This window comes from Pelodiscus sinensis, chromosome 10 (genome assembly GCF_052426305.1).
Source record: "Pelodiscus sinensis isolate ZL-2025 chromosome 10, ASM5242630v1, whole genome shotgun sequence".
Taxonomy (NCBI): domain Eukaryota; kingdom Metazoa; phylum Chordata; order Testudines; family Trionychidae; genus Pelodiscus; species Pelodiscus sinensis.
Window position 1 is genome coordinate 22,970,150 of NC_143061.1, and position 27,663 is coordinate 22,997,812.

The 27,663-nt window shown below is 43.6% G+C and overlaps 1 protein-coding gene across 3 annotated transcripts in view; it reads left to right on the top strand.

The window, feature by feature from the left end:
- PPM1L (protein phosphatase, Mg2+/Mn2+ dependent 1L) overlaps positions 1 to 27,663 on the top strand; it is a 204,420-nt gene that overhangs the window by 120,450 nt on the left and 56,307 nt on the right. For all 3 annotated transcript variants that reach the window (XM_089780789.1, XM_089780790.1, XM_075937854.2), the window contains one exon: positions 14,913 to 15,083. In XM_089780789.1, coding sequence (XP_089636915.1) covers positions 14,913 to 15,083 — 171 coding nt within the window. The remainder of the gene's footprint in view (positions 1 to 14,912; positions 15,084 to 27,663) is intronic.

Genomic DNA, 27,663 nt, shown 5'->3' on the forward strand with positions numbered 1-27,663 from the left:
AGCATGGCCTCCTGCTGCTTGCACTGGATGGATTTCATGCACTACTTCTTCCCTTCCTCTGGCTAGGAGGAACAGCCTCACATGGACACGCTTCTTGGAGGCTTTTCCCTTTTCTCCCATTCTGGCCAATGGGAGCAAAGGGAAAAGCCTCCTGGAAGTGCATCCCAGCGAGGCTGTTCTCCCAGCCAGATGAAAGGAAGCAGCAGAGCACCTTCTCCTCAAGTCGGATCTGGCGGGGAGCCTTGGGCCTTTTTCCCCCCCTTTCCCTCCTAAATTCTTCACTACTGATGTTTGAAAATGTATTTGGAATCACCTTTTGTAAAAATCAGAGTCACGTTTTCTCTGACCCAGTCACCATTTGCCTTTTAGAATAGATTTGTGAAGAAACCTGATAATTAACTGTTTCAAACTTTCGCTCATACATGTGCAATGGGACTCTCAATCACACTACAGAAATGGAGACCAATTTTCAACAATGCATTAGGCCATGTCTGTGCTATCACCTTATGTCACTTATGGGTCTGAATAAAACACTTATTTGAGCAGCATAAGTGATAGTTTGCACAGTACTGTGTCAACAGGAGAGGTTCTCCCACCAATACTGAGGGTGGTGTAAGTATATCAATGGAAGAGTTCTCTCCTGTCAAAACAAAGAAACTACACAAGAGATCTTACAATGATGCAGTTGCATCAGTACAACTATGCTGCTGTAAGATCACCTGCTGTCAACATAGCCTTAGTATGAATTTTCAAGTGCTTTCAGTTTGAATATAGATTCTTCATCAAGTAGACAGACGTGATGTAGAAAAAACTGTAGTAGAGGGATGCTAATTACTCTTGGGATTCAGGTTATTACAGAACCTTTTCTAGTGTGATTTTAATGTAGGTTTATTCAAAGTAAGTAGAAGGAAAATATAAAAAGTACCCTAACTGATTTTAAAAGTATCTATTTAGCTATACAATGTTCTACAATATAACTTTTTTTTAAATTATAGTATAACATTGTATAGCTAAATAGCTATTTTTAAAATCAGTTAGGGTACTTTTTGAGTGAATTGGACTAGGGGCATTTAGGAATGGAGGTTAACCCTGTGAAAATTCAAGCTGTTGGATTCTTGAGTGTTGGGAGTAAATGGATAGAAATATTCTCTGCCGCAAGCAAATAATTCACTATTATAGATGATCTTAGAAATGAGTATTAATCTGCATTCCTTAGCCATTTCTTTTAAGCAGTGATCTGTTTGAGGAAGGAGTTAAAATGAACTTCTCCAAAAATTGCAATACCAAGAAGTTACTAGAATTCAGTAGTTTGTTCAGTCTAAAATTAATAAGAATTTCCTAAATACATTGTGACTTGTGGAATGCCATGGGGTCAGTCAAAATAGGGTCAATAAATCTATGTGGCTTGAGGACAGAGTTGAACAGATCCATGTAGCATTGAGAATTGTGTGTGTATTAATTGAAGTGCTAGTCCATAGTTCTCTCAGGCTCTATATGCTCTGATAGAGGATTTGAACGTTACAGAATTGTTCTAATAGAGATGTATCTTCTTCTGTTTCAAAGAAACAAATCAAAACATCTCATCCCAAGGCTCTTCTGCATCATTTTTTTTTTCTTTTTTCTCTAGCTTTCTATTAAATGAGAGGTGAGGATACTGTAAACTGTTGTTTGTAGAGACTAGATATAGAATGGAAAGCTGTCTGTCAAGAAGACTACGATTTTCTACCCATGTCCAGTGGCTTCCAACCATTTTATAGACCTAGGGAAGGAATCTATCTTATTTCATAGACAACGGTGAAAGAAATTGTCTAGTACTGTACGTCACTGCAAAAATACCCAAAGGCTTTGTAATTTTTCATAGAGAATATTTTCTCAGTTCACCTGCAATGCGCAATTTTATTTCACCTTCGCTATACCCTTAGGTAATATAGGAACATACTAGAAGAGTCTATAAATATAGTATATATGTACTTGGTGTGTCAATGTGCAAATGATTACAGAATTAACCAATAAACCTAGGTTTATCAGTTAATCCTGACAATTACACACACATCCACTCTGTATCAAAGGCAGCAAAGGAAGGGGAGGTGGGAGCTGGTGCCTGTGGGAAGCCAGCTTTTGAGCCAGCTCCCCATGGGCACGGGATCCACCTTATTTCCCACCCCCCATGCTGCTGCCTCTGACTTTCTAGAGGAGGGCAGGCGGGAGCCAATACACACAAGGAGCCAGCTATCAAGCTGGCTCTTCGCTCATGTCACTTCCATGAATTCACCTCCCCTACCCACTGCCTCCTACAGAGGCTGCGGGGGAAGGGAGGCAGGTAGGAGCCAGTGCTGCTTTCCACACTGCTGCTTGTATCAGAGGCAACAGCACAGGTGGGAGCAGGGGAGGCTGCCGCAGAACAGCCTCTGTCCGCAGTGAACCTGGGCCCAACGCAGACAGAGGCTGCTTGCAGCAGCAGTCCCTGTCCGTGGAGGGTCCGAGCTCCCCTGCTGCCCCATGCTACTGCCTCTGATACCGGCTCTCCTTGCAGACTGGCTCCCGCCTGCCACCCCATGCTGCTGTCCCTGGTAGAGAGGTCGCAGCGCAGGGTGACAGGGGGTTCCCCAAGAGTGGGGCTGGTAGCATACCTGCAGCCATCCCTGCTCCCAAGGATTATCAGTTACGAGCTATCTAACATTCCTAATGTCTACTTGTGGCTGTACTGCTGCACAACTTGAATTTCCCTGAACGTCAAGCCTTAATGCCTCTGTCAAGACAGAGGCAAAATCTGTAAAGTTGCTAGAGAGGGTTGCCAGGTGTCTGGTTTTCAACCAGAACATCTGGTAAAAAAAAGGGACCCTGACTGCTATAGTCAGCACTGCTGACTGGGTCATTAAAATCTGTTTGGTTGGACCACCAATAGGCTCCCTACATAGCTGTGCATGACCTCTGGAAGCAGCGACATGGCCTTTGGCTCCTAAGCAACTGAGAACAGTGGCCAGTGTGAACTGTGGGGGCAGCATCTGCAGACAGAGGCATTTTGCAAAGCTGCTTTTCCATGGCTCCTTCTAGGAGCTGTGGGACATGCAGCTTTCAGGGACACCCCCCCCCAAAAAAATATTAAGCACTGCCCAGAGCCCACCCCTTACTCCTTCCTGCACCTCAACTTCCTGTCCCAGCCATGAGCCCCCCTCCTGCATTCTGGACCCCTTATTTCTGGTCCTAATCCAGAGCCAGAGCCCTCACCCCTCCTTCACTCCATTCCCCTGCCCCACTCCTTCCTACACCCCAGCCCCTGCTTCAGAATATGAAAATGAGCAAGGGGATGAGGGTGGGGAAGAGTAAGTGACAGAGGGGAGGTGGGGGGGGGGAGAGGAAGTGAGGGCAGGGCCTTAGAGAAGGGACAGGTCCTAGGGGAAGGGATATAACAAGAGTGTTTGGTTTTCTGTGATTAGCAAGTTTGAAATTCAGTGCTAGAGTTATTGTAGTAAAACCCACAAGAACTTGAACATTTACTGCATTTAAGTCACAGCACAACCAGTTAAAACCTGTTCTGTCACACAAGCAGGATTAGAAAATATTTAATTTATTAAGGATGCATTTCTTTTTAAGCAAGACAAGATACTCCTGTTGCAAGGTCTAGTTTTGCCTCAGATGTGTGCATTGATTTTTACTGAAGTCATTTGGAACTGTATGACTGAATTTTAACATTTTTTGGTGACAAGGATGTTTTTTCCTTTTTTACATACCACAGTATCTATGATTACAATACACATAGAAGGGAAATCTGTTATGAAGGAGTCTAGTAGCAGTGAATTGGATTTGGCACCAGACATTTTTAGAGACTGGGTTCAGAATACAAATGGAAATGTGTTTTGTGGTTGTATCATACAGGTTGGTTCTCCTTGGTCCAGCACCCCGGGGACCTAACTGATCCTGAATGAGGGAAATTGCTGGACCAGGGAAGGTTCCTTGCCACCAGCTCTGCTTCTGCCGTGGCCGACCCCCCTACTGCACAGCCCAACTGGGCTGCCGCTCCATCCAGGCTGGCGCTGGCCTCAGCCCCAGACACTGACCCCAGCTGGGTGTCTGGATGCCAGCTCCAGCTCTGCTGCTGCCAGTTCTCCTGCCAGTAGGCTCCCGTCCCTGGAGCTCTCTGGTCCAGGAACCTCTGTGGTCCTGCTGGACCATGGATATTGCCATACCAGAGAGTCCCAGTTTTGTGAGGTGTAACTTGTAGTCTAACAGACTTGCCTATGTCACAGAAGCGTCTTATCTTGTATGGTCCCTTTACCCAGCACTAGATTACTAGAGATGTGCCTGATTAGGATTAACATGCATTAGCAGAACTGACTGTATGGAGCTTTACACAGATCCTATTTATACTGTGCCTGGTTTTAGTTAGTAGTATTAAATTCTCTCATTCAATTTCAAGTGTATCATAGTCTCTCACATTTTTAACTCATCAAGGACTAAAAATGATCCCTCCCTTCTTTTAATAAACACTTAAGCATAAAATTGCACATAGTGTTGTTATCAATACTAGCAAAAATGTAAATAAAACCATGCCTGTTACAGTGTTAGACTAAACCAACCCAGATTTTAATGTTCTCTAATAGAACACCTTACTGTATCTCCCTGGTGAGCAAGTGTATGCATGCTGACATTGTTTTTCCAAGGAGTCTGGAGCTGGAGAGCAGCTGTCAGAAGTTTAATGATATGCTGCTATAACAAAGATGAATTTCAAGGTAGGCAGAAGTAAATTAAAGTACGTGCTGCTGCTGTTACTGCTGCCAGATTGTCATGTACATCCAGTTTTCTACAAGGGCAATGAAACCTTGACTGTGCTAAAAATATGACAGAATATTGACCTTCTGAAATACTCTTTCATGCAATAGCAAGGTGCTGACAAAGTTTCAGGAGGCTTATGTTACCCTCTCTTAGGTTTAAATTACATACATAGGAGAAGAACTTGCAGATCTGATCTAAATTATTTTGCACATTATTCAACTTTATTCACATTATGTTTTAAATATATTTCTTTTCTGTGCTGCACCCTGGATTTATTTTACTCCTGTTGCTATCATACAGTCCTCTAGCTAAAATGATAGTTGATTGATAAATCTCCTTTAGAGCTGGAAATCTTCTGCATCTGGCTGTTACAGGAGCATGCAGGTGGCTTAGTACTTTCCTATGCTTAAAAGGCAAACACTGAGCTTTCCTCAGTTTCAAGATCAGTATTCTGTAGAAGCCTAATGCCATTCCTGATCTGTATGTTTCCAAATGGTAATGTAAAATGTTATTGTTATGCCATTGAGAAAGCCAGTTCTCTTTTCCCCCTTCTCTTAATTAAAACAAAATTAAATGTTGCTGTTCCAGTAGAGCTTGGAAAAAATTAATTGTCCTATTCAGTTCAGTGAAGCATGAAGATATTTCTTTGCTCAAATCACCATATTTCAGTTGTTTTTGTAATGAGTAGGAAATGTGATTTAATGGAATCAAAAGAATTGAAATTTTCAGATTCCAGAATTGACTTAAGGAAAAACAGCACTAAAACCTTGTTTATACTTTTTTATGGGGAATCATGTTTCTCTGGTCTATATGAGCACTCATCGCCCATAACAGAGTGCCTTCCATTCATGCATTAAGCAACAGCTATCAAATGTTGTTCTCTCATCATGTCCCCAAGAGAGAGAAGCATGTGCAGAAGAGTGCCCTGTTTTGGTAGAGTGTGGATTTTTCTTTATAAATAGCCCTTTTGGTATGTGTGTTAGAGAAGGTGAGGTCAAACAAATGTGCCTTACACTTGGAGTAGAAAGACATTTGTAAATGTCCTTAATCTTGGACCACTGTAGTAGTCTGAATCCTTATGTTCACTCCTTATATAGGATCATGATAAAGTTTGTACAAAGTATGTCTTGCGGGATATCATTTGGAAACTCACAATTTGCTGATCATTATTGTCCTGGTAAAAACTGTTTGGTAACAGTGTATGTAAAGTTATAAGATTCTTCTGTAGGAAATTACTAAGGTGTTCCAAGTCTGGAGTGCAGTCACAAGCCAGTTCCCCTGAGACAAAAGACTAGCCAATGACTCAAACAAACGTTGACAAAATAAAATTGACTATTGTCTAATTAAGTGACCATTCTTTGGGAGGAAAGAGGATGTGGGTGAAAATCTATGTCTTGACAAAGAAACAGCTGGGGTTTTCATCCACAGACTTTCTGGCTCATGAACCTCATCTGGAGATGATTTCCCAAAGGAAAAATAAGAACTAAAAAGGGAGAGCAGATACTCCAAATTCTCGCCCTTTCTCTCTACTCATGTTAAAACTAAAATTTATTCATAAGTATGTTTAGTAAAAGTTATGGACAGGTTGCAAGTAGTAGACAGAAATTCACAGCCTGTGACCTGTTCATGGCTTGCACTATATACCCCAACTAAATCTTGAGTGCTTTGTGGAGAGACTCTGGGGGCTCTGCAGATGCTCTGGAATGGAGGGGCCGCCTGGGGTGTGCTGCTGGTGTTTGGCGTAGGTGCAGAGGGTGGTCTGAGGGTGCTGCTTGTGCTCGTGGGGGAGGCAGTAGTGCCAGCATACAACCCAAGACCATTGTTGGTGCTTGGGAGGGTGCAGCACCTGAGACCACTGACGTTGCTCGGAGGGACAGGGGATGTGGTGACCCTCTTTTGCAGAATCTGTGACTTCCATGACAGACTCACAGTGTTACTCATGGCATCAACAACAGTGAGAAGCTAAGGAAGCATCATTGGACTTGGGGAGGGGTCCTGACTGAAAGAAACTCATCCAGTAAGACTTTTGAAACATGGGGTTAGAAAGACTTTGGTTTGAATTCACGTAGCTTGTTAAGTTAAGCATTTTACTTTTATTGTAGCTAATTCTGATTTATTTATTGATGTATGTATTTATTTTTGCTAATAAACTTGTTTTATTGTTTTATCTACACTGGTATGTTTGAATTAAAGTGTTTGGGAAACTTTGTTTGGGATAACAGGATTTGTACATATCCTTTTCTGCTAATAAAATGAAGGACTTTATATGAGTTTGTATTACCCAGGAGAGAGCTGGGCAGTATATGTTTCATGTTTCTGGAGGAAAATCTGGGACTGGGAATTTGCTGGGGTTGGTCTGCAGTGGCATCAGAAGTGGCTAGCTTATTGCACTCATACAATAGAACTATGAGTAACTTACATGCCACATAGGGTTTGTGTGAACAGACCAGGGAAGCAGTGGCTCTCACAACAAAACAGTGTAAAACACACCCCAGGTTGGAGGATTGAAGGGACAGAACTATACATCAGTCAAGATTGTACCTTGGATAATGTCACAACCAATTCCAGAGAAAATTCTGTCTCCTGCACAGATCAGCTTTACACTTAAGGTGCCAGATCAAAGTCATTGTCACGGAGCTTAAGACAGTCTTTTAGATGCCTGAGCCCACGACATTGAATGCTTGGAAGTCTTGAACTTGATTTGAAATTCTGTGGGAGAACAGTGTAGAGGACAGAGGACAGGGCTGATGTGTTTGCAGGAGCCTGTGTTGCTGAGGTGATGTGCTGTACTAATTGTCATTTCCGAAGTTCTCAAGGCTTCATGCCAAGTTATATCACATTAGTCCAGGTGAGAGGAGATGAAGATCAAGAATAAATGAGGTCAGGTCTTCATCTTCCAGGATGGGATGGAGTCTCCTAGCCAATTGGAGATGGCAGAAAGTGTTCCTCCTGGACATAGGCGACAACTTTCAAAAGTTCCAGGGAAGCTTAATCCCTGGCTCTTTCCAGGTCCTGCCCCCACTCCATCCCTTCTCCCAAGGTTCCACCTCCCACCACCTCTTCCTGCCCCCTCTCTATTCTCGTCCCACCTCTTCCTGCCCAGTTCTATCCTTTCCCCCAAGTGCGCCACATCCTTGCTCTTCCCTCCTGAGCTTCCCAAATGCTGTGGAATAGCTGATCGCATTGGGCGGGAGGTGTGAAGAAGGAGGGGAAAGCACCAATCTGTGAGGCCTGCTGGTAGGCAGGAAGTCTTGTGGGGTGGAAGGCAGCTGTTGGGGGGCTGCCAGTTAGTGCTTAGCATTAGCACCCACTAGTTTTCCCCCATGGGTGCTCGATACCTGGAGCACCCATGGCATCGGCACAAATGTTCATGGATGCTTTGAGAACTCAGCATCAGCTATGAAACAAGAGTACTCTTAGATCTGAGTGGGCAAAATCCAGCCCACCAACCTGCCAAATCTGACTCGCAGGAGCCTCCGCCAGACTCCTTGTCTGCCCCATCCCCAGATAATCAGAGCAGCTATCGGAATACTTCCAGACCAGGGTAAGAAGAAAGAGGTTTTCCACACTGCACCTACACCCAGCAAAATATTGCAGCTCCCATTGACCAGTTTCCAGCCAATGGAAGCTGCCTTTTCACAGGACAGTCAGCAGGTAAAGTACCCTTCCCCTCTCCAGGCTCATAGCATTCAGAGTCAGACACACATGGCCCTTGTAGCCAGTACAGAGACATGGAAGGCAAGGACCCTGGCTTAGGAACCAGCTGAGCTGCTGGCTAGGAGCTGACTAAGTAAGTGTCTCCCACCAGAGCTTGCCTCTGGCACCCAATCCCCAAACCTCTGCTCCCTCCTGCAGCCCTACCCCCTGTAATCCAAACCTCTGCACCCCTGCGCCTGAACCCATAACCTCTCCCAGATCTTGTACCCCAATCCACCACCCCTAGTCACAATCCAAATTCCTGCCTCCTCCCCCGTACCCCCCCGTACTTCTGCCCTAGATCAAAATCCAATCCCAGACCCTACACCCCCTCCTCCATCCCAGGCCACAATCCCTTCCTTCATTCAAATTCTCTCAGATTCCACACCCATTCCTGCACCCCAGTCTCTTACCCCAAGCTCCCTTCTGCACTCAACCTCCATTACAGACCTCACACCTTCTCCTGGAAGAGTGCGGCCCTTGACCACTTAGCAAATTCTTGGAGTGGCCCTCCTGTCAAAAATTATTGCCCACCCCTGTCTTGGACTATAGACTGAATTGATCAATTGTGAATATGTACTTTCAGACAAAAGAGAATGTGCGTGCAGTGTTTACATGCTCTTCAAAATGCTTTTCTCTACCCATCAGTGTCACCTCTTGTTTTGTTCATGTTCAGCCATTTGTGTGAGGAAGGATGGGAAGAACTGTGTATCATCTATATATTCTGGTACTTGCATCCATGTCATCTAACCTATTCATTTATGGTTCCATGTAGATGTTATTTTTCATCTATTAAGATACTTTGTCACTTGAAGCATTACATCAGATCCACAGCAGGTACTTAGTAACATCGAAATCATTTTTTATTCTGGTCACAGTTGAATTGATTTTTATTTTTGAAATCTGTAGAGATTATCTATCATATTTATTTATTTTTATGACTACCATAGATGTAATTAGGTAATGGCTGCATGATTTTATGTTTTTCATCTTCTTCTTTAAGAAAACTGTATTGTACATGAGAGATTGCAGAGATTTTTTTTAACCAAGTTTCAATTTCTACTTCAGTCTCCCCTTCAGATTTTGTTTTAGGTCATTGTAACGTGGGAGCCCAGTCCTGCTACCCGTTGGCTCGGGTTCCCCGGTAAGCCTCCGGTTGCCGGTCCTCCGTCTCGGCGGGGTAGGGGGGTCCGGGCCCACCCTCTCTCCCGGACCCCAGCCCAGGGCCCTAAGGACAGGCGCGTGGCCACCGGCTCCACTGTGGCGGTGCTTCTCTGTAGCACCCCAGCCCGCCGGGTTCACCTGCCCTGGGCTGCTTTCTACCCCCTCTCAATCTTTCAATTACCCCGAGGCCCCCTCACGGGCTCGTGCTGCCCTCACCCCCACCCCTTCTGTGTTGTGTCTCTCCCCTCGTCCTCCTCCGCTATTTCCTCCTTCCTCCGTCCCGCCCTCTCACTCCCTGTTCCTTTCCGGCCTCCTCTGTTCTCCTGCCTCCCCCCTTGCTCCCCCGGGCCTCTTTTTAAAAACCGCGCCGACGTCCGGCCCTGATGACGTCCGGCGCCGCGTCGGTTGGCTCCTCCCCCTCCGTGCGTTCCCGCTCCGCCGTCAGCCCCGCCTCCACTGTGCCGCTCGTCAGCTGGGCTGCGGCGGCGGAGCAGGCCCTGCAACTCTGCCCCACCCTCCGGGTGGTGCCCAGGAGTGTCAGGGCAACCGCGGGCTTGGTGCGGGGCGGGCCGACATCGGTGGGGAGGGGGCGGCGCGCCCCGTCACAGTCATCCTATAAGTAGTATTTCATATGTGCATGTCATTGCTTATTTAAATAACCAAGTAGTATCTGTGTGCCTTTTTTTGGCTTCAGAAGGTTTAAGAACGGTCTAAATTCTTGCCTCTTAAATATAAGACCTCAGCATGACAGTGGTTTCTTAACATATGTTTGAAAATAGAAATCACATAATTTTTCCTGTACCTTTCAGAAAAAATGTACCCAGTTTAAGAATAAGTGCTGAAATATTCTGTTCTCTTCGGATTATAATGAGACGTACTGAAATGGTTGATCACAGGTTGGCAAGTTGTAAAGGAGCTGTACAATCATCTTGATAAATTATAAATTTACTGTGTAATATGTATATATGTTGTCAAAAGGGATTTCTTGCCAAAGTTCATCTACTTGTATCCTTCCTTTTAGAATTGTCTCAATAGGATAAGACAAAAATATCTTTAAAGAAAATATAAAGGAAGAATTAAATGTAAATGCCTGAACTTGACAAGATAGGGAAATGCTAATTACTTTATGGTGTATCTTTTGGCTTCCCAGAACTATGAGAAAATGATTATTAAAACCTAGCATTAAATATGTTGTACTCATGTAATGAGATCTTTTACAGTTCATTGGATTATTTTATTCTGCACTGCCTAGCTTCCAGACAAATTTAACTCAACTTCAATGATATTTTAAGGTGTAGTTTAATCACCAACTAATTTAAGGATACTAACTATAAACCTGAGAAGTACTTATGTGCAGAACTAAAGAGAAAACTTCTGGTGAGTCTCGGGCCCAAAATATTTGTTTCATCTCTTTTAATACTTTCAAGGAAGGTCAAGTACTCAGCAATGGCCTTTGCTGGAAGAGACCTCAGGAGCTCATCAAATCCAGCCCCCTGCCCAAGGCAGAACCAATCCCAACTAAATCAACCCAGCCAGGGCTCTGTCAAGCCGAGACTTAAAAACCTCAAGGGATGGAGATTCCACCACCTCCCTAAGTAACCCATTGCAGTGCTTCACCACCCTCCTAGTGAAATAGTTTTTTCCTAATATCCAACCTAGACCTCTCCCACCGTAATTTGAGACCATTGCTTTTTGTTCTGCCATCCATCACTACTGTGAACAGCCTTTCTCCATCCTCTTTGGAACCTCCCTTCAGGAAGTTGAAGGCTGCTATCAAATCCCCCCTCACTCTTCTCTTCTGCAGACTAAACAAACCCAAATCCCTCACTTTCTCCTCATAGGTCATGCGCTTCAGCCCCCAATCATTTTGGTCGCCCTCCACTGGACCCTTTCCAATGCGTCCACATCCTTTCTATAGTGAAGGACCCAGAACTGGATACAATACTCCAGATGTGGCCTCACCAGAGCCGAATAAATGGGAATAATCACAAACTAGATCTGCTGGCAATGCCTCTCCTAATGCACCCTAATATGCCATTAGCCTTCTTGACTACAAGGGCACACTGTTGACTCATATCCAGCTTCTCATCCACTGTAATCCCCAAGTCCTTTTCTGCAGAACTGCTACTTAGCCATTCGGTCCCCAGCTTGTAACAATGCTTGGGAGTCTTCCGTCCCAAGTGCAGGACTCTACACTTATCCTTGTTGAATCTCATCAGATTTCTTTCGGCCCAATTCTCTAATCTGTCCAGGTCTCTCTGGACCCTATCCCTGCCCTCCAGTGTATCTACCTCTCCCCCAGCTTAATGTCATCTGTGAACTTGCTGAGGGTGCAATCCATCCCCTCATCCACGTCATTAATAAAGATATTGAACAAAACCGGTCCTAGAACCGAACCTTGGGGCACTCCGCTAGAAACTGATCGACATCAAGCCCTTGATTACTACCCGCTGGGCCCAACAGTCTATCCAGCTTTCTATCCATCTTACAGTCCATTTATCCAATCCACATTCCCTTAACTTGCTGGCAAGAATATTGTGGGAGACCGTATCAAAAGCTTTGCTAACGTCAAGGTATATCACATCCACAGATTTTCCCATATCCACAGAGCCAGTTACCTCATCATAGAAGCTAACCAGATTGGTCAGGCATGACTTGACCTTCATGAATCCATGTTGACTATTCCTGATCACTTTGCCCTCTTCTAAGTGCTTCAAAATGGATTTCTTGAGGATCCCCTCCATGATTTTTCCAAGGACTGAGGTAAGGCTGACTGGTCTGTAGTTCCCTAGATTATCCTTCTTCCCTTTTTTAAAGATGGGCACTACATTTGCCTTTTTCCAATCATCCGGGATCTCTCCCGATATCCACGAGTTTTCAAAGGTAATAGCCAAAGGCTCCGCAATGATGTTTGCCAACTCTCTCAGTCCCTCGGATGCATTACATCTGGGCCCATGGATTTGTATGTGTTTAGCTTTTCTAAATAGTTCCTAAGTTGTTCTTTCCCCACCATGGTCTGTCCACCTCCTTCCCATACTGCATTGCCTAGGAGCTGACCTTGTCTTTCCTTTCCAGCTGTGTTGGTATGAAAGGCGCAAAAATCACAGTCCTAAAGAGGAGAAGGATTTGCTGTTTGGCTGGTGTTCATAAAAGTTTCCAGCACTAGAAAAGAGAAAGCTATCCTCTCCATAGAACAGAGTATCAGAGCAACCTTCCCCTCCACTGAACACCACAGTATCTCATTCTTCATTTGATGGAACCCCCTGTAGTTGTGAGAGGATAAATTATAAGAGCGATAAGAATACCTGTTAGTTTACTATTGACAGTGATTTTAGTGATGTGGATACACAGTCATCAAATTTATCTCAAAGTCTGGTACAACCATGACACCTTGTCATGATCTGTATCTTTTCGGCATTGATTGGGCATTCTGTAGTATTCTTTTGTGCTTTTTGTTGTATAGTGTTCTTGGCTGCTATTAATCAGCTACTACTACCATCCTTCCCAGAGCTGAGTGCATTTCAGCAGTGCGAAAAGTGATTGCCTTGTGTGATTTGAAGGTTCTTTAAGGTCGTGTAAGACACTACTTATTTATTGTGAGATATGTTATATTTTAAATTGTGTGTGTGTGTGTGTGTGTGTGTGTGTGTGTGTGTGTACACACATTAGCAAATTTAGCTGTTGTTCTAACTGACTGGTCAAGCATTGATAATAGTAACTGAATTACTGACTCCAAGTGTTACACTATAAACTTGGTGCTATTGTTTATTTATTATTTGTATTAATTTAGCCCCAAGGAACCTCAGCCATGAACCATTTTATTAGGCATTTTACAAACACAAAACAAAAAAGATAGTCCAGGCACTAAATATATATGTAATGTAGGCCACTGCCTTTTGGAAAGAACCTGCAAAAAGTGTGTGATTTAGAAATCCACCTTAATTGAATATGGTTCTGGGTCACCCTCTGGTGGCTAGAGTACATACAAAGTTTTATGATTGCTGTTGCAGTCATGCTGATACACCCAGTACCATAATTCAGGTAGTAGAGACTCATGCTTTTACTTCCCAAGGCCCCAGATTCACTATCTGCATATTAGTAATAGCAGAGGTTAAACAATGTTATAATCTAAGCCATGTTTGATGGCCTTTCTAGGTGCTTAGTTTAGTGGATCCTAGTTCCACCCCTCTGGATATGTTCACAAAGCAAAGAAAACCTGTGGCTGGCTTGTGCCAGCTGACATGCAGTTGTGGCTCTCAGGCTGCAGGACTATGCATTGCTGTGTAGGTTTCTGGGTTTGAGCTGGGACTTCACTGGGTCCAGAGCCCAGGATCCAGCCTGAGTCCAATAGGCTACATGGCAAAGGAGCAGCTTTGCAAGTCCAACTCAGCTGGCATGGGCCAGACATAGGTGGTTCTTTGGTGTGTAGGCATATCATATGTCACAAACTCACCACTTTCCACAGGATTTTAAGTTCTTTGGGTTAGAGACTGTCTCTTACTCAGTATGTAGTGCCTACTGGGGATGTAAAATCCCTGTTAATCAGTTTACTTAGTTAACTGATTAAGAGAAATCCCGCTCTTGGTGCTGCTGCTCTCCCCCTCCCCCCCCCCCAAGCGCTTAGGTCTGCCAGCCCCACCCCCCATGCACTTGGGGCTGCTGGCCACCAGCTTCCTCCCCCTTCCCCCCCATGAAGGAGAGGCAGATCCCAATCCCCTCTCCCACAAAGGGGGGCCAGGTCTCAACCACCATGGACTTCTCCTGGGTACTGCTTAAGCTATACCCAGTAAGCATCATCCGGAAAGGTAAGGAAGATGCTTACTGGGTAATCGATTACCTTGTTCGCATCCCTTCCTAGCACCATGGAATCCTGATCTCATTTGCATTCTCACCAGGAGCAAAAGTCATATTACTTGAAATAAATTTGTGGAAGTTAGCAACAATAGTAGTCATTTCATATTGGAAGTTGGCAGGATAAGCTCAAAAATAAGTCAAACCAAAAAGCATTGTTTAATATTTAATATTAAAATATCATGATGTTTAGGAGCCTGACTCATGCTTTTGGCATTCTGGGGGAAGTGCTAAGTGTGGATGTTATCCTAACTAATTTCCCTTTTTTTTATGATTGCATTATGAAGAAATGTATCAAAGTAACTCTAATGATTATATTTAAAAAGATTTTGAGGAGAGGATAGAGAGTAGGGGAATGTAGATAGTGCAACCTCTTCTGGATATCTTTAAAAGCTAACCACACATTTGCTTCTTTTCCCAATAGTCAGCAGCAGAATATGTGAAGTCCCGCCTGCCTGAAGTCCTGAAACAACATCTTCAAGACTATGAGAAAGACAAAGAGAATAGTGTGTTGTCTTACCAAACCATCCTGGAACAGCAAATTCTGTCAATTGACCGAGAAATGCTGGAAAAATTGACTGTATCCTATGATGAAGCAGGTATATTTATTCTTCTTTCTATTTTGCAACTAATGGAAAAAATGGGTCAACTTTCCTCCAATCTTTAATTGTTTTTAAGTTAAGAATGTGAATGGTTAAGCAATAACCCTTGCAAGTTACCTTGGTGGGCTGGAGCAGCTCCTTACCCACCACAGGCAGGAGGCTGCTCCAGTCCTGCAGGGCCCCCGCAAGCCCCCCAAAGCAGCCGCAGTCTGCAGCAGGCCCAGCCTGGCCTGGCATTCCACAGGCAAGGGCTCTCCAGTCTTGCTGGAGTGGGGGAAGCTCCAGCCCCCTGACTGCCCCCATTTAATTGGTTAACCAGTTAAACATAATGTTTATCCAGTTAACTAATTAAATAGGATTTTACATCCCTACTTTAAGTTGGTAGTGGGTGTGTTCGAAAATTTAAACTTCGGCTTCAAAGATATGAAGTGATTCCTAACATATTTCTTCTTCTAAAATCAAGAAAATACCCCAATCCAAAGGTCGGATACCAAGTGGCCAGGAGAACAGCTGTTTTGCTAATGATGGTTTTGTCCTTTATAATGTATTGATGTTGATTTATTTACTCTTAACTTTTACAGTGTCTCCAAAATTTGCTTCCTTGTAGCAAAGTTCAGATCAGTCTGTCTCTACTGCCTTCTGCACTAGTAATGCAAATGTTCCTAAACTTTAAGCCCAAAATCTGACATTGATACTACATTTTGCTTATTATTATATTATATTTATTTTACATTACCAGAGATGTGTTAAGTGTTTTCCAGAATAAAGTAGAAAGGCATGAACTCCGTCCTGAGGACTGCACAGTCTAAATTGTATGTTACTTGACAAGGGAGGATAGCAGAGAGGTAATGGGATGTCAGAAGACATAAGTTTATAGTGATGCAATTGTGTGGTTCTTCACTTGTGACATTTGCACATCTTGATTGTTTGTTGTTTAATGTTTGTTATTATTTACTAGGTTTTTGTCTTAATCCAATTGGTGAGGCACTCCGTTTTCTAAGATCCAGACTTCTAATACGTTCCCGTCTTGGGAAACTGTGTACAGCATTCACATGCTGATACACAGAAGCTGACATTCAAAAATAGTCATGAGTGTGCACCATGAATCTAGTCCAGTCATCCTTCTCTACCCTCCGATAGACTTAACTCTGCCCCAGGGAGACTTAGCCTCTGGAACCCTTGACAAGAGACTTCTACTCCCTGGAAATCTAACCTAACTGACCTTTGGAACTCTAATGCTATTGGGGGGGGGGGGGTTCTACCCTCTTGAATCCTAACTCTAGCTAGGGTCCCTATTTTATGGAATTCTAATGCTGGTGTGGGACCCTTGAGAACTCTTACCCTACTATGGGAACCTGAAACTCTGGTAACCTAATCCTGATCCAAAGAGTCTTAATCTTTGGAATCCTAACCTAACCCTGTGGAGCCCTACATTCTGGAACCCTCGCCCTTGCTCTGTGAGCCCTACCCTCTGGAACTATAATCTTAATCCAGGAATTTGAGGATAGGTCCTGAGGATATTATCCAGTCCTCTGATCTTCCAATTTTTCTTACCAAACTGTATACCTTCTTTTTTGTAAGCTATCCAAAACAATCTTATTTAACTCTTAATTAAACTCTGTTTCAGCAGTCATTAACTGATATTATTAGTCTGCCATCAATAATGATGCTACTGCACAAGCAAGGAATCAAATATCATGGGCTCTTATTTGTTTTAGTATTAAAATAGTGGAAGGTGTGTATGTATCAACATACAAATATTTTAAAAGACCCTGATCCTACAGTTGAATCTGTAAGGTTGGGCCTTTTCATCTGTACAGAGTTCTGTTGATATCATTTGGATTTTGCTTAGGATCTGCCCATAATGATGCAGTTGCAGAATTAGGAACTTTGTATGCACTTTTGTGTATAATACAATTTTGTGTTGCAGATTTTGTATGGGTTGATTTCATTCAACATGTTGTTTCCACGTGTGTGTTTGTTAAAAATATACCATATGTTTCTACAGGCCCAAATATAATTAGATGGCATCATTAGTAAATAATATGTCATTTAAAATAAAATATTCTCAATAACTATTTACAACTTACATAATACTAATCAAGCATGTTTATGCAGACCAATTTAAATTCTAAACAGAATGCTTTTACACATGCTAATAAATGCAGTCTGTTAAACAATGAAGAATAGCAGACTTCCTGGTATATTTTCCTCGATCTCCATTTCAGTGAGGAAAGAAATAAGTTGCAGACTCTTTCACACAGGTCTATGTACAATAATTTTTAATACTTGTTTGATTTTTTATAAAAGCATAGATACAAAAGATTCACACAAAAATATCCTTGCTTGCAGCAACTTGCCATCCTATATGAACAAAGCTATTTAACATATATTCTATATTGTTACGTTTGTGGCATAACAATAATGTTTAGGCTCTTCAGTGTTTTAGTTTAGATGGGCATGCTTGGGAAATTAATTAGGATTATTTTTTATTTCCGTGGCTTTTTGAATTTTTGGCTCTTGTTGCTATGTAAAATGTCTAATTAGTATATGAATGACTATAAATAAAATGTGGGTGTCTTAGATCAGGCTGCCATAGGAATTTGGAGATATTCATATGTTCAGTGTTTATCAATAGTGGGTTTTAGGATTCTGTTATCTATATGTTCTTGATTTCAAGTTACCCTTCTTATGGTGACTTTGATCTCCTCTACTGGATGGCATTATATAGCTATTTCAACTTAACTAACATCATACATAGAGTGATATGTCTACCTAAACTGATTTATTGGTCTTTCTTACATAGCTTGATAGAGCAGCCAATGAAACAGTAGAACCACAACCCTCAGCAAGGGTACCTGCCCAAAACCCTTTGCTGTAAATGTTTTGCATTCTAGAACAGGGGTGGGCAATAATTTTTAGGGGGGGCCACACCAAGAATTTGGTAAGTGGTCAAGGGCTGCACACATCCATGATATTAATGGAGGAGGTGTGGGGTCTGCAATGAAGATTTGGTGCAGAGCTCAGGGTAGGAGATTCAGGTGCAGAAGGAGTCTTGGGGGCTGGAAAGGAGTTTGGATGAAGGAAGGGTTGTGACCTGGGGCAGAGAATTGGAGTGCAAGATCTGAGAGGAGGTATGGGTGCAGAAGAGGATTCCAACCTGGAAGTGGGATTTAGGAGGGGTGTAGGGAATGGGAGGAGGTTGTGACCTGGAACAGGGTTGCAGGAGGGGGTGCAGAGGGTTTGGCTTGTGACCTGATGCAAGGAGTTGAGGTGTGGGAGGGGGGGTGAGGTGCCAGGTGCAGGACCTGTCTAAGAGGCACTTACCTTAGGCGACACCCAGCTAGCAGCCCAGCAGGACCCTTGCCTGCCGTGCCCCTGCATTCTATTTAAAGCACATGACTGTGGGGGCCATGTGCTCTCTGCATGCCCTTTGAGAGGAGCCTCTACAGACTGCCTGCACTGCAAGCACAGCACATGCTAGGGTTGCCAGATGGTTGAAACAAAAATACCGGACACCCACCTCCCCCCCCCCCCACCAAAAAAAAAAAAAAAACCAGGAAAAAATTCTGTTGAAGAAAAAAAAGGGGGGGAGACCAAAGTTGTTGAGCCAAAAAAAAAAAGGACTCCCAAAACTTATTAAGCAAAAAAAAAAAATTAAAATAAAATAAAACAGCATGTCCCCTTTAAGAGTGAGTGTAGGGATAGGAACAGGGGAGAGGTTGAGCACTAAGACCCAGGGGAGTCATTGCTTCCCCTTGGTCTTTTTGCCAGCAGCCATTTTGTGCTGGCAGCCTTGCGGAACCAGGTAAGCATGAGAGCAGAGGGCTGGGGACATTGGGGATGGGGGAGGCTGGGCACTGAGTATTTGTAGGGTTGCCAGGTGCCCGGCATTTTCACCTCCTGGCTGGAGAAAAATTCAGAAAATACCGGACATCTTAGGTGTCCAGTATTCTCTGAATTTTTTTACCAGACAGGAGGTGAAAATACCGAACTGTCCAGGTGAGTACCGGACACCTGGAAACCCTATGCACAGAGAGCACATGGCCCCTGCAGCCGAACACATTGTACAGAGGCCAGGCAGGCAGAAAGCCTGATGGAGGCTCCCGCTGGGCCGTGGGACTGTGACATGCTGGATCAGGTTCAGGCGGCTGCCGGTGTTTTAAAAACAGCCACTCTGTTGTGCCAGTGGCAGAGCCTGCATGATGGAGGTGAAGAGGGACAGAAAGTAATGGGCTGGAGGAGGCAGGGGGGGGAGGGAGAAAGGGCCCAGGCTGGCAGAGAGAGCGAGGGAAGGAGGATAGGACCCTGGCTGGCACGGCCACAGCCCGACCCTCCCCTGTGGCCAGGGGGAGAGCCGGGGTTGCCTAACCCCTGCAACAAGGGCTTGGCAAGTGCAACAAGAAGGGGGCGCAACCCCCTAGTTTTCCCTTACTGCAAATATGTGTTTGTGCAATGGAAACCGCATAGTGCAAATATTTGGGGGTTTAAATGCTGAAATGAAGCTGTCACACAGAGTAACTATATACATAACTAAGTTAGAAAAGTCTCTTCACATATAATGCATTTTAAAAATAATACCTAGAGCAGGGGTGACCAACCTGTAGCTCGTGAGCTGCATGAGGCTCTTCGTCCCCGAAAGTGCGGCTCACGAAGCCACCCCTGAAAATGGCCCCCGGCTCCCTGTGCTCACTGGGGCAGGGGAGCTGTTCAGTGCAGCCATTAAAAATAGTGTCTTCAAGATGGTGGTGGCCAGCGGGAGCCTGATGTGGCCAAAAAGCCTGTAAACACATTTCTTAAAGGGGCAGTCCTTGCTCAACAACTCGGAGGAGGGGGGGAGTTTGGCTCAACAGTTTTGCCCCAGCTCTTGGTGCTGTACCCCCTGCTATTTTGTCTCTTTGTCCAGAACGAGTTGGCCATCTCTGATCTAGAGCAGCACACTGTAAATCAGGAGCCAATACTTAGAACCATAGTCAGGAAGAAATACCTCTAATGGTTAAAACATTGAGCTGGAGATGGTTTAGCATTCTAATCAAGTCACTTGTTTACTACAAAAGAAGTAAATTATTTTACCTGTTCCTGAAGTGAGATCTGATTACAAGTATGGTGCAAAATGTGTATACTTAAATAATTGTGGCAGGTGTTCATAATTCCAAGTCCTTCAGCTGTTCAATGATACTGCAATTGTATTGTCAGCACCATCTTCTCCTATAGTGCATAAAAGAAAAAATGTGCAGTATTTTTGCCATGTCAGATGCCTTTTAATGTAATAAGAAGGTCAAACCCATTTCCAGTATATATGCAATGCAGGAATTGGGCAACAAAACACAGTAATTTAAAATAGAACGGATTGTTATAATTTCACTTGAAAGTATAGTTGTGCCCTTTTACAGATGTCAGCAAATGTATCTTGTGGCTGACTCTGCAGTTCTTAACATCAGTAATCAGAAGCAGCTGGGGCTTTAAGTGTCAGCCAGAGATATTGAAAAGTTTAAAAATATGAAGTACCTGCTACACTGAAACTTCACTTTGGAAATTGGCATTAACAAGGCTCTATCCTTAATGTTGTTACACTAATCCAAAGACAAAAAAGCTAGATGAGCATCTAAATTAGTACTTTCTGTGGAGTAAATAAATATTGGCTGTCATTCTTATGTTGGGAGCAATTTTATCAGCCATCTCTAAAGTTAAACTGGATTTGTGTGGAACTTCAGCTTGCTGCTGAGGGGCAAGTACATTTCTGGCTCCTCTTCCTTTACAGGAGTCCAGTAAACTCCTTGGAAAACTCTGGTCATCTGAAGTGGGCTGTGCCCACGAAAACTCATGATACCATCTACATGTTTTGTTAGTCTATAAAGTGCTACCAGACCATTGGTTTTGTTATTGTTTTTTTATGGCATAGTTATAGAAGTTTTTAAATAAAACAACTAAGATAGATGGTTTAAATATCTGTTTGTATTAGTTATTACTTCCTGCCTATGACTTCTGCTGTTTTGCTCCTTGTAGAATTAAAATCTTTTTAAGCAGTTAGGTGCCAAGTACAACCATGTTTGGAAAAGATCCTGCTAAATGATTTTGGGTTTATCATATGTAGAATTTGCATTTTTTCCCATAGCATGCTGTATTAATAATTTGCAGCTTCAATGAAGTCCACATTCCTATTAACTCTTCTTGTAAATCTTTGCCTTTAGGAAATCAGTGTGTCAAAGCCAGCATATAAAATGAGATAATCTAAAAATAGTCATATATTCATATTTTGACAGGCTTTTTTAGTGAAGTTTAACTAAGAAAACTTTGCAGAATGAAACCAGGCCAGATGTGACAGATGGGCTCAAATCCTCTCATAATCTTTAAATCCCTTAGTGTAAAAAATGGTATTCTTGACTAGCTACAGTTGGGTTAATTTTGTTCAAGGGTATTTTTTTCCTTTGTAGCCTTACTGAATGCTAATCCTCTTTCTAATATTTACTGCATCTATAAATGTCTGGGACAGTCAATATCTATTTTGTACAAATAAAAGCTTAGGATACTACTAAGGCATCATGGCACTACATTTTTGAGTATGTTTTCAGAAAATAGTCAAACACTGATAGTAGGATTCTTTTGATACTCTCTTCTCCTGTGCTGGCTTCCCCTCCCCCCTCCTATCAGGTTAGTTTAAAAAAATTGATAACCCCTCCCCTGAAGGCTTTTGAAATTTCAGTATGTCGTCTGTCATTCTATGGAACTCCAGATGCTCGATTTCTCCCTAACATCAGATGATGACAGAAAATATTGAAAGTTGCGTGATGTAATTTTCCCCTAAAAAAAAGTGTCAGGCAGACCAGATCTTAGCAGTGATTTTTAAATCATTGGTAGGTAAAAGGCATCTCTGTAGTAAGCCCTTTGTGTGTGCATGAGTTTGCATGCACGCACACACTCTTCAAACATAATTGGAAATATTATAATTGTCTGAGGTAATAGCTAGATTGTCAGCTGGTTATTTTTATTTTTATTGATGGCATTTCTGTTAACTTGTCTGCCCCATTGATACCTCCCCGTCTGGGTTAACTACCTATTATTTCATCATATGCCAACATTTTAAGTACTTTTTCTATTATAGGTTTGAACGGTGCTTAGTGCACGGGGTCCTCATTATGGATTGGGACTTCTAGGTACTACCACAAAATAAATAATAATAAGGGTGAGTTATCTCTCAGTCCACACACCTGGAGCCCATTACTGCAAAAAGGTGATTGCTGAATCTCCACATTTCTACCAATCCCTTTCTGCACATTTATCTGAACTGATACCCAATTGTTGTGAAGGAAACAGATAACGATCTTATTGCAGCTGCTGACACCTTAGCTTGCAAGCCAGCTGCTCTCCTGTACAGAGTTCTTTGCTTTACAAATTGTGCTTTTTAGTCTATTTTATCAACTTTTTTCCCTTCTAATCCCCTTTCACTATGGCTAGCTAAATGAAATGAGTCACATCTGAGATTTATTTTCTCACTGAGCATTTGTACACTAGCAGTTCAGGTTCCTAGCTGTCCAAAAATTCTGATCTTAGGAATAAACAATACTTTCAATGGAAGAACAACTCCAGAACTGTCTATGCTGCGATCAGCTGGGTAACTTCAGCATGTACTGGCATAGCCTAGGCTAGGGATGTTAGAAATCATTTATTTTAATAATTGTGTAACCACAACAATTCTTGCAGTTACGTAGTTACTCAGTGCTCCCCTTGGGGACAGGGCCAGCAGTCAGTGTGCTCTTGGTCCCCCTCTCAGGGAGGCCCCTGTCACTTGGCACTGCTGCCTCTGATACAGGTTTAAAAATCGGCTCCAGGCACAGACCGGCTCCCATCTGCCACCCTTTCCCCCCTGCACCTCTGCCTCTCTGTGAGATGCATCGAGGACGAGCAGACAGCTCCGCGGGATATAGAGACAGCAGCAGAGGGGAGAGCATGTAACTGTGCAAGTTAATCAGTGAATCCAGACTTACCAGTTAACCATGTACACGAATGCACGTTAATATCCCTAAGCAGTATGGCTGATCTTAAATCTTACCCAGCTACAATGATTCTTCTGCATCCTCTCTGTTCTGCTCCCCCAGTCTCCTCCCCAGAGAGGTCCTGTGACTCCAGCCTGAAATTGTCCTAACTGAGCCCTAAAACAGTCAGCCTCTCTGATCCCACTTGCTTCTCTAGTCCCAAAATCCCAATGAGCAGGAAAAAGGGGCTCAAGTGCAGAGCACCTGGTCAAACTCACTATAGAACATGCCTGTTAGTATTTTATCGGATTGGTGGTTGTGATGTTTGTTTCTCCTGTACACAGTCTTTAGGACTTTGGTTTTTCTTTCTGCTCTCTAGAGCAGTATTTCTTAGCAACCAATCCGTGGACCGGCACCAGGCCCTGAGATTTCCCTGATACAGTTTAAGAACACAGCAACCTAATCCGTCGTATTGAAAAGGTTGAGAAACGCTGATCTAGAGAAACCTCCCCTCTGATAGCTTCTTGGAGATGCAATATTAATTTCAAGTACATTTGTCCGTCCCCCCCATGTTGGTTTTTACCAACATTACACAATGTCCTTGGTGATCCACTAGTTCCTTGGTATCAACTTCTGGCCAGCTGGAAGCACTCTAATAAGCAGATTGCTTGGATGGCATTCCTGTTTGGGTGCTGTGAAAGCATAGTAGAAATGTAGTCAGGCACATGCTATATGGGGGTTAAACGCTTAGGGTTGCCCGGTGTTGGGTTTTGAACCGGACAGTCCAGTATTTGAGCTTTCTGTTCGGGAAACAAATTGAGAAAATATAAATGAGAAAATATAAATGTCTGGTATTTTCTAAATAAGATGTAATGTAGATTGTGATGTAATGTCAAGTGTGTCCGGTATTTTTGTTGAAATCATCTGTCAACCCTATAAACACTATAGACACTGGAAGGTGACTTCTTCTGGAGAAGAAGAGAGTAGGTAAAGGGTAAGAAAATATGGTTCATATGTAAGAGTATGTCTAAACTACATGGCTCCATCGATGGAGCCATATAGATTAGGCTGATCGGCAAAGGGATATGAAGCCGTGATTTAAATAATCGCAGCTTCATTTAAATTTAAATGGCTGCGGCGTTGAGCCGACAAACAGCTGATCAGCTGTTTGTCGGCTCAGCGCACTAGTCTGGATGCTCCTGCGCTGACCTTAAAGCCCTTTATCGACCTCCCCGTTATGCCTCGTAGGATGAGGTTTACCGGGGAGGTCGATAAAGGGCTTTCATGTCGGCAGGGGAGCATCTAGACTGCCCCGATCTGCCGACAAACAACGTATCGGCAGAGCAGGGCAGCCATTTAAATTTAAATGAAGCCGCGATTATTTAAATCGTGGCTTCATTTCCCTTTGCCGAACAAACAAATCTACATGGTTCTATCGACGGAGCCATGTAGTTTAGACGTACCCTAATTGTGGGAAAGCACTGGAGGACTGTCAGAACTTGTGCTTCATTAGCCTGTGTTCTCACTGCAAAGTGGGCAGGTTACTAGCCTGGGTTTAAGCGGAACCTCAGCTCAAACCTACCTATACATCTAGCCTGGCCAGCTAACCCAGGCGTAAATCATCACCAAACCTGTGTCACATGTTTTTGTGCATGGATAGTAGGAGGGTTAGGGACATCACCAGGGTAAGAACCTGGGTTACTTCTTTAGGGAAGATGTATCCATTGTGGGGCCCTCAGGATGTGTCAGAAACAAGCATGGGGAACTATTTAAAGTGGTTATACCCTTCATCCTCTCTATTTTTCTCTTTCCCACATTTTTATTTTTCCCATTGCACAATGCCCAAAAGTTGGACCCTGCCCAAAGAGTATGTAATCCATCTTTTCTGTTTGTTTTTTAAACAGAATATTTTGACTACTGAATAAATAATTTGTAAACACCTACCTACTGTAACACCCCATTTATATGCTAATAAATTTTATTTGGTTAGGAGTTAATGCAAGTGATCTTTCACTTAAGTGTCTTTAAGACCCCAGAAAAGCATGACAGTTATTTACAATAGCCCTCAATTAAATTAGCTGCATTCTGATGTATGGTTGTGCTGCTGATATTTGTTAGTCCTTCATAAAACCTGATTGCCAGAGTCTATGGATAGTGCACTTTTAGTAAAAACAGTTTGTCAAATGTGATCTCCAGTCCTGAAGAGAATTTTTGAACAGATGTGTGCTGTTAATGCTAGTGCTGACTGAGCAATCAGCTGTTCACAGCATCTATAAACTAGTTATTTATACTGCTTGTGATGGATTTGCTAATTAAATCCCTTAAGTTGATTTTAGCACTTACCAGCTGAGACTTTTCTCACAGCTGATGCTTATTAAGGTAGATAGCCCAGAAAATCCAGGTCCAATTTTTGTTTCAGATTAAATATTGTCTGATTCTCCACTAACTCATGGCAGTGTGAATTAAGAGTAACTCCTTGGAAATCGATAGAGTTACATTGATATAAACCTGATGCAAGTGGGAGGAGAACAAGATCCTTCTTATATTTTCAGTGTTTCAACCAGTTTTCCCCTATTTTCACTGACAACGAGTCTTTTTAATTTTTGTTCTTGATTTGAATGTGTCTCTCTGGTTACCTCCGCTAACTAGCATCTGTTAAACAGGAGCAGAGAGGGTTGAGGGCTGGGAGTAAGGACCAACATCTCTCCCAGCCCCCCCTTTGAAGAAAAACTTTTGCTATGCTGTTGCTGCTACTGCTGCACCACCTCCTGGGTAAGAGCTTGCCCCTTTAGGACTAAGAACATTCAGCTGCAGATGTTGCCTGCAGCCATTGCCAGGGGCAGGCTTAAACCCAGGAGGCCACCATTATGGCAGGCCATTGCTGGTGGGTCACCCCAAAGAGGTGGGACAAAGGGAGTTGCCCTTTGGGGCAGACCAAGGGCGAGGGTGTATACTGTGGTGGTAATTGGTGTGGGGTGGGGGGCCGGGATATCGTTTAATTTTGTGTGTGTGTGTGTGTGTGTGTGTGTGTGTGTGTGTGTGTGTGTGTGTGTGTGCTGGTGAGAGCAGCACATTTGTTGTTTGTGTGGTGGCTTATTCAGTGCCTGGTGAGAGCAGGGGAGAGTTCTTGGTGAAAGAAGGTTCCGCCTACCTGCCCGTACTGAAGGTCAAGGAAGGGGTGTGTGTGTTGTGACTTATTTTTCTCGTTATGTGGCATGGCACGGGCGGGGTGGCTAAGAAGGAGGGGTCAGATGGCATAGTGGGAGTTGTGATGGGCAGGGGGAGATATGGCAGTGGGATCAGAACGGACCAGCTGAGGGGAACAAGGTTTAGACAGTTATGGACTGTTCCTCATTCCAGTCCTGCTCCCAGCCTTAATGACCCTGGGAATCTTAACAGCTGACCATCAGGCTGCCAGTGTTGTTGAATGCCAGGTCGGTATCCCACAAAACAACTATCCTCCAGGATTTAATCCTGGATGAAGAGGCCAACCTGGCCTGTATGATTTGAGACCTGGCTAGGAGTGGAGGGAGGCATAGACCTTTTGCAATTTTGCCCACTGAGTTCTTGGTCCAGCATTAGCCTCAGCTTGATGGTTGGGGAGGGGGTAGCAATTATCTATTGGGATACCATCTCACTGGACTGGGCCCTGGTATAACAAAGTGCTAGATTTGAGTGTCCGTACCTGGTGTTCGGTGGCCAGGATAGGTTGGGTGTTCTGCTGGTGTACTGACAACCTCACTGCACAGCAGATGCTCTGCTTGAGCTGGCGAAAGTGGTCTCAGATGTGGCACTGATGACCCTGCGGCTTTTGGTCTTCGGGGACTTTAATGTTCATGCTGAGGCTGTCCTGTCTGGTTTGGCTGAAGACTTTATGGCCACCATGATGACCTTGGGATTATCCCAAGAAATAACTGCTCCCAATACTCTTGATCTGGTCTTTTGGACTAAGGGTGATAGAGAGCTCGGGATAAGGGATGTGGTTACACTCCCTTTGTCATGGACCAGTCACTACCTAGTTAAGTTTAGAGTGTTTGCTGACCTTCCCCTCCACAGAGGCGAGAGGCCAATTAAGATGGTCCACCCTCGGAGACTGATGGATCTGGAGGGTGTCCTGAGGCCCCTGGGGACAGTTTGGCCATTATGGCTAGTGGTTCTGTCGATGCCCTGGCCGATATATGGAACTTTGAGGTATTCCAGGCATTTGACATGATTGCTCCTAAGCGCTCTTTTTGGACTAGTTGAGCCAAGTTTACTCCCTGGTTTTCTGGGGAGTTGTAGATGGCGAAATGGTCTGTGCGACAACTAGAGTGCCACTGGAGGAGAATTTGAGCCGAATCCAATTGATTGTGGGTTAGAGCCAAATTGTGAGCCTATACTGTAGCAGTGCTGACAGCAAAGAAAAGCTACTTTACTATTTGCGTTACATCAGCACAGTGCCATCCAGAAGAATTGTTTCGAGTGATATGTGGCCTCTTATAGTTTGGCCCTCGTAATGAGATGGAGGAGTCCTCGGCAATCCACTGTGATTTGTTTGCAAAGCACTTTGCAGATAAGATTGTCTTTTCCAGTTTGATTTGGACTCTGGCTGTCATATAAGCGGG